This window comes from Alligator sinensis, unplaced genomic scaffold (genome assembly GCF_000455745.1).
Source record: "Alligator sinensis unplaced genomic scaffold, ASM45574v1 scaffold1329_1, whole genome shotgun sequence".
In the NCBI taxonomy this organism is placed as follows: domain Eukaryota; kingdom Metazoa; phylum Chordata; order Crocodylia; family Alligatoridae; genus Alligator; species Alligator sinensis.
Window position 1 is genome coordinate 1,140,258 of NW_005842460.1, and position 6,849 is coordinate 1,147,106.

Genomic DNA, 6,849 nt, shown 5'->3' on the forward strand with positions numbered 1-6,849 from the left:
AGCCCCTCTTGCAAGGGGGGGGTGCCAGCTGCCTCCTGGGCGGGGGGGGCATGGAGCAGGGGCGCTGCTGCCTCCTGGGCGGGGGTGGCATGGAGCAGGGGCGCTGCTGGGCTGCTCCCCCCTCGCTGCTAGCACAGGCTGGGGGCTACACTGCCGCCCCTTACCTGAAACCCCCCCACAGGCATAGTTGTGAAGGATCCCAGCATCTACGACACGCTGGAGTCGGTGCGCTCCTGCCTGTACAGCGCCGGGCTCATGAGCGGCTCCCCCCTCGGGCAGATGCTGTCGGGCGCGGGCAGCACCTATGGCAGTGCCAGCTGTGTCAGCACTGCCACAGATGAGAGCGAGGACTCCCTCTACCAGACTTGCCTCTTCGACTCGGCTGACTCGCTGGACACGGCATCCACCCGTCATGGGACCACCGCACCCCCCGCCCTCTCGCCCCGCCGGCCCGCGCTGACCCGCAGCGCCAGCGTCAAGTGCACGGGCAGTGCCAGCAGCAATGGGGCGGCCGGCCCTTTCTGGGACAAGCCCTGCGCCCCGGCCAGTGGCGTCGCTGGCCCCCGCAAGAGTAAGCACACCAGCTTCCGCAAGAGACTGCTCAAGTTCATCCCTGGCCTCAACCGCTCACTGGAGGAGGAGGAGAGTCACCTCTAGGCACCGACTGGGCGCGGGGCACATGGGGGTACAGCCACCTTCCCAGGACTTATTTATTTATCTATTTATTGGCCTGGCCCCAGGTGACCGTGGGGTGCTTGTGCCTGGGGGACGATGCCATGGAGGTAGGGGAACTCCTGGCTGGTTTTACCTCTATGGCGAAGCCCGAGACCTGGTCGGGGGCAGTGCGTGCCTGTTGGAGGGGAGCACCTCTGTCTGCCGGCATGGTGGGGCTGGAGGTCAGACCCTGCCCTGCCAGGCACCCAGGCCCTGGGTGTGGTGCTGTGAGCGGGTGTCCACAGGCCTGGTGCTCTCAGGCGAGGCCAGCCTGCAGGGAGTAGCCATGGCACAGGCATGGTGCAAGGAGCTGCTCTGAGCACCGCCGGGCGCCAAGGCCCTCAGCCACCGCCCAGCTGCAGGGAGCCCTGGTGCATCTTTGCACCGTGTCCTGCCTCGCCAGTGTTCTCGGCTGTTACCCACGTGCCTGCGTGATACTCGGGGACTTGGGGCCGGCCCGTGAAGCGTAGAGCCCCTGGGCCAGCCCCGGGCTGCGGCCGAGAGCTGCTCTCCGCAGCCTCCTGGAAAACTTGGCTTTAGCTGTGTCTGGGCCGTAGCTCGTCCCTGCGCTCGGGGGCGGAGAGACTGTTTCCACCGCGGGGAAGTTCCCGGCTGAGCTGCCACGGCGCTGACTCTTTATCTCAGGAAATGGAGCAGGAAGGAGGTGGCTGGGCCTGAGGCAGCTCCACGATGTGCTGGGCGGCAGGACGGGCCTGGCTGGAGGCCCCAGGGCAGGGGAGCTCTGTACAATGTCACTGCTTGTGGTGGGCACAGAGGCGTTCAATACAGCAAGACTTTTTTGCACCCGCGTGCGGCTGTCGTGGCTTCGTGGCCGCACAATGGGGGGCAGCTTTACCCAGGGAAGGCTGGCAGCTGGCTCCCCGAACCCAGGGCTCTAGGCTTCCAGCCCCTGGCAGCGCCAGTCTGGTTGCTTTTTCTGGGACCTGCCTGTCAGGGGGTGATAGGCCAGATCCTGTTTCCCAGGGGCGCTGAGCCTCGTGGCAGCTGTGTGCTGTCCCTTGGGGGGGCACAGATCCAGGCACAACCACCTGGCCGGCCACAGGGTGCTGATGTGGCCATGGCCTTGGGAAGTGGCTTGAGGCTGGCTTCAGCCATAAGGAGCCCTTAGCTCCTCTGCTGGGGCGCGGCCTGGCTTCTCCCAGTGCAGCGGCCAGGCCGGAGCCCTGCATAATTGCATGTGGGCAGCTCGCTCTGCCCCGTGTCAGGAATAGCCCAGGATCAAAGCAGGAGGGTGGGCATGGGCCCTGGGCCACAAGCCTCCTCTTGCCACAAAGCCTTGAAGCAGCCCATGCTGCTGCCAGTGTCCGCCCCAGGATTGTGCTGAGACCCTGGGGGTGATGTGTGATTCAAAGATGGGGCAGGGGGGCTGTTTCCCCAGCTGCCCGGTGCTGCAGAAAAGCTGGGGGTGGGGATGATCCCAGCCCCCGAGCCCGGTGCTGCTGCCCCCCTGCCTGAGGGCGTTGGGGGCGGGTGTGAAGGGTGGTGACAGCAGGGTTGGTGGTGCCACCATCCCTGAAATCCCCCCAGCACTCCTGACCGTGTGGGTGGGTAACACCGAATGACTCAATGGAGCGATGAGACAAAGGAGCGAAGGAGCAAGTCGGGGGGGGGGGCCTGGCGCAAGGCCTCGATTCTTACCCTGCAGCGGGGGCACCTGCTTGCAGCGGGGGGAAGGTGGCAGTCTCAGCCTCAGTCTCCCCGTCCCGGGGGGAGGGGCCAAGAGAGCTGGCGGCACGAGACCCAGGACCAGGCAGGCCAGAAGCCAAATGCTGACGTGAGCCCAGCTTCTCCCCTCCGTCTCGGCAAGCAGCCCCCTTGCGCTAGGCGCTGCACGAAGGCGTGAGCCTGGCCCCGAGCCCCTGCCGTCCCCGCGCTGGCACAGAAAGTCCCTTTGTGCTTCAGGGACGTTTGCCCTTGAAGGATGGAAACAGCAGCTGTTCGTTAGCGTGGGCTGCAACCACCGCCTGACGCAGGCTTTGGGTCTTCACGGCTGCGGCTGGGCCACAGCCACGCGTCTGTCCCCACCAGCTCGTAGGGCCAGGGCTGCCTGAGGAAGGCTGCAGGGCCCTGCCCTGGTTTGCATGGGCACCAGCGCCCTTCCAGGGCCCACGGGGCTCCAGCATGGCTCCACCCCAGAGCTGGGCGCCTTCCAGGGCTTGCACCTGTCCACAGCAGCTGTTTATCTGGTGAAGCCAGGAGGGGATGGGGCCAGACAGTTACACTCAAGCAGACCTCGCTGCCTCTCTCCTGGCAGCCTGGCATGGGGTGGGAGGGTGCATGCATGCATGCATGTGCATGAGTGTGTGCGTGCATGTGGTGTATACCCGCTGCCCCTGCTGGGGGGTTGTGGGGGGGATCTGCACTGCTCGTCCATGTTGCGCGGTCTGGGACAGCCCCGGTTTCAGTCTCCCAAGGCCGGCTTCAGTGTGCTGAGCTTGGTGGGGCTCATCCAGTGCGGCACCCCCAGCTCAGTGCAAAGGGCCCGTAGCTGCCAGGTGCTGCACTGGGGTAGACGGATGCCTCTGCAGCAGGGTTGCTTCCAGGCGCTCGGGGCTGTGGCCCTTGGTAGCTGCTGGTGCTGGGACCGTGGGAGGGGGACAGGGCAGGCAGCCCTTGTGTGCTCGTGAAATCCCCGCGGGTTCCCCCAGGCCCCTCCCAGCGGCGCCCACAGTTGCCTGGGTCCGTTGGGGAAAGGGCGCAGGGCTGTGCCGCGAGATAAGGCAGGGGAAGCCTGGTGCAAACGCCGCGAACCGCAGGGCTGGCAGGTCCCGGCGCGTGGGCCTTGCCCTCGTCATCAAAAGCCACTGGGGTTTGGAGGGGGAGACTGGAGTGATGCTGGTGTGGGCCAGCATTGCGGCAGGCTGGGGAGAGGCGTGGATCCCCTGGCAGGAAGATGCCATGGTTGATACCATGAGGTGGTTTTTGGACTGGGGGAGATCCCCCTCCTCCTCAGCTCTGGGTGACTCAGGGTCATTGGAGGGCGGGGACCTGTCCCGTGCTGTGTGGCCACTGACCCCTGCTATGGTTTACAAATGCCTCCAGTGGAGTATCTCTCCGTGTCCCCACTCCAGCCCCACTGCCCCAGCCCTGCCATGGGCCCAGCTTCCTCATGGGGGTGAGTTTGGAGTTGGCTGCTTCTAATCCCCAGTGCAGCTGCCACACTCGCAGCTGGGGCTGAGCCACACGGGCTAGGAATAGTGTTCAGCCCACGGCTTGTGAGTGAGGCCAGAAGTGGGGCGGGGGGCGGGGGGCCTGCACGCACTACCGTCCCTGTGGGAGGTGTGCATGCGTGTGCCATCCAGGGGAGCGGGGTTGGAGGGTTTGTGCCAGCTCAGATCAGCAGCACTGGCCTGCCCGCCTCGGGCAGAGCACCAGTGTCAAGGGCAGGGCTGGCCTGGTGCTCTCCATGGCATCTCCCAGCCCCTTTTAGGAGAGCCCTGGGTGCTTGGCGCCTTTGAGGACTGGCCTGAGCACGTCCCTGCATGTGCAATGCATGACCCTGCGTGCGTCTTATGTGCATGTCTGCATTGATGCACACGTGTATGTCCGTGGGCCCAGCACTGCAGCTGCTGGGGCATTGCCATGACCTGCTGCTCCAGAACGAGGCCTGGGTCGGAGGGGCTGGAAGGCCAGCAGCTGGTGATACTGCCAGGACCCGGCCCCCGCTGGCGGCATGCAAGGCACGGAGCAGCTGTGCCCAGCCCCGCGCATTCCCAGCTGCAGCAAATGGCTCTATCACCACCTGCACCTACAGGGACATGCGGGGCCGGAGCTGGGGCGGGGAGGGTGTCACAGGTGCAGCTCATGCACCTCCCTCCCCCGTGGCCCTGGCAGCACTTCTGGGGTCCCCAGTATAGGGGTGGGGTGGTTGTTTCCCTCCTGGGTTGGAGGTCAGGGTCTCCCCTGTTGCCCCGGCCATGCTGGGCCCCTGGCCTTGACCCCACATCCATTGTCTGCAGCTTCAGCTTTATTCGTCCCTTGACCTTCACCCTCTCAGCCCATCTACTGGGGGCATTGGGGCTCGGGACCGGTGTCCTTGCAGGGGCTCCCTGGGCCCTGAGTCTGGGCAGGCAGGAAGCAGCAGGCGCCCGCAGGCCCAAGCCCTTCTCCCCTCATTGGGGCAAACATCGCCTGGGCCTGGGCCTGGTGCTTGCTGCCGAGCTGGGCCACAGCCAGCTGCTCTTCCTGCCTCGCTTCCTCCAGCTCTTGCAAAATGTTTGGAAGGAGGTTCCCACCCCTGCGCCTTTCCTGTCACAGCCTGGCTGGGTGTGGAGTGGGGCCCTGTGCCGCCACCAGGCTGCTGTTCCGGGCCACGGGCAATGGCTCCAGGCTGCCTGGTTTCCCATCCATGCTGCCCGGGGTCAAGGCTAACTCCGAGAGGGACGTGCCGCCCACTAGCTACGTGCCCTTGGGCCGTGCAATGACCCTGGGGTATGGGGGCGGCGCACCCAGCTCCCTGCAGGCTGTGTGCGCGCATGGTCATCCTAGCCTGCCACCCAGACCCTGTGTCTGGCGTGGCTGCCCCCAGGCCACCTTGCAGCCAGCGCAGCGCAGCCCGGGCCCCATCTAGAGGGAAAGCAGAGAAGGCCTGAGGGCCTTTCTGCAGGGCTGTGGGTCACTAAGGGGCTTCTCCATCCTGCTGCCCAGGCCTGACGGCGAGGAGCGTTGGGTGCTGCAGTGCTGGGCCCAGCCTGGCGTGCTGTGCTCTTTGCCCCCGTGCAGCGAGGGGTGCTGTCCCAGGCACGGGTGTGGGTTGCTGCCTGCTGCAGACAAGCTGCCCTGGTGCGGAGTGTGGGACTGGGGCACTGGAAGGAGCCGGATCCCAGTGGCTGGTGAGTCCCAGACCCGGTCCCCGTCCCCCCCTGCCCTGTGCACAGTGCCTCAGGCTGGCGAGGCTTGCAACAGTGGGACCCCTGCCACTGCCCTGCGTGGCGGCCCTGGTCCAGTCCCTCCCTCTCCCATGAGGCAGGCAGGAGCCTGGTCTAGAGGGTGCAGGACAGGGGCAGGCTGTGCAGCTGGATCCCCCAGGCAGGAGGGGGGCTCCCCTCGAACTCAGTGCCTGAACTCACTGGAGCCTGAACTCCAGTGGAGGTGGCTGCAGTTATTCCCCAGGGCTGTGGGCCTGGCCCTGGGCAGAACTGGCACCCGCCAGGCCAGCAGTGCCCCTGGCCCGTTCCCTTGACCACCCCTTGCACATACGTGGCCGGTCCAGGACCCGGGTCTGGGTGTGTCTGCACAGGACATTGGCCCTGCCCCGCTCATGTCAGCAGGACCAGGTGGCAGCCCTGATGTCAGGCTCTGGCTGGACCTGTGCCAGTGTTGGCAGCCCCATGGGCCGGAGCCATGGAGACCTGTGCCACCCTGCATGCCATGAGTGTGTGTGTGTGTGTGTGTGTATGACAGAGAGTGCACATGCACATGTGCTGCCCCCTGCTGGGGACAATGGGAACTGTGTGTGCATGGGTGTGTGTGAATGTGCATGTATGTATGCGTGGGTGTGTGCATGCATGCACACTCATGTGCATGGGGGTGTGCATGCATGTACATTTGTGTGTATGGGGGTGTGTGCATACAAGTGTGTGTGTGAATTGTGTGTCTGCATGGGTGTGTGCATGGGTGTGCATAGGACATGTGCGTGGGCGTGTCCCATGCACGGGCACGTGTGTGTGTATGGGGTTGTCTGTGTGCATGAGGGTGCACATACATGTGCATGGGTGGGTGCATGTGTGTGTGCGTATACCTGTGCGTGAGTGTGCATGAGCGTGAGCATGCACACACGCTGCCGGAATTGGAACTGTGTGCGTGCATGAGTGTGTGGGACCGTGCACGGACGTGTGCATGGGCGTGCGCGCACGGTGAAGGGTGGGCATGTGTATGGGGGTGTCTGTGTGCGCACGTGTGCATGTGTACGTATGCATTTGTGTGCGTGCATGCGGTGCACACCCGCTGCCCCCTGCCGGGGGAGATCCGCACTGCTCGCCCGTGTGTCCGCGGTCCGGGACGGCCCCGGGTTCAGCCTCCCGAGGCCGGCTCCGGTGCGCTGAGCCCGGCGGGGCTCATCCGGCGCGGCGCCGGGCACGGAGGGCACCCCCGGGGGCCGAGCGCGGCGCGGCG

General features: G+C 65.7%; 1 protein-coding gene across 4 annotated transcripts in view; it reads left to right on the forward strand.

Moving 5' to 3' along the window:
- Window positions 1-1,461, forward strand: part of GRASP (general receptor for phosphoinositides 1 associated scaffold protein) — a 6,959-nt gene extending 5,498 nt beyond the window's left edge. For all 4 annotated transcript variants that reach the window (XM_025212411.1, XM_014523244.2, XM_025212410.1 and 1 more), the window contains one exon: window positions 182-1,461. In XM_025212411.1, the coding sequence (XP_025068196.1) occupies window positions 182-657 (476 nt within the window). In that variant the 3' untranslated portion in view covers window positions 658-1,461. The remainder of the gene's footprint in view (window positions 1-181) is intronic.
- The last annotated feature ends 5,388 nt before the right edge of the window (window positions 1,462-6,849 follow it).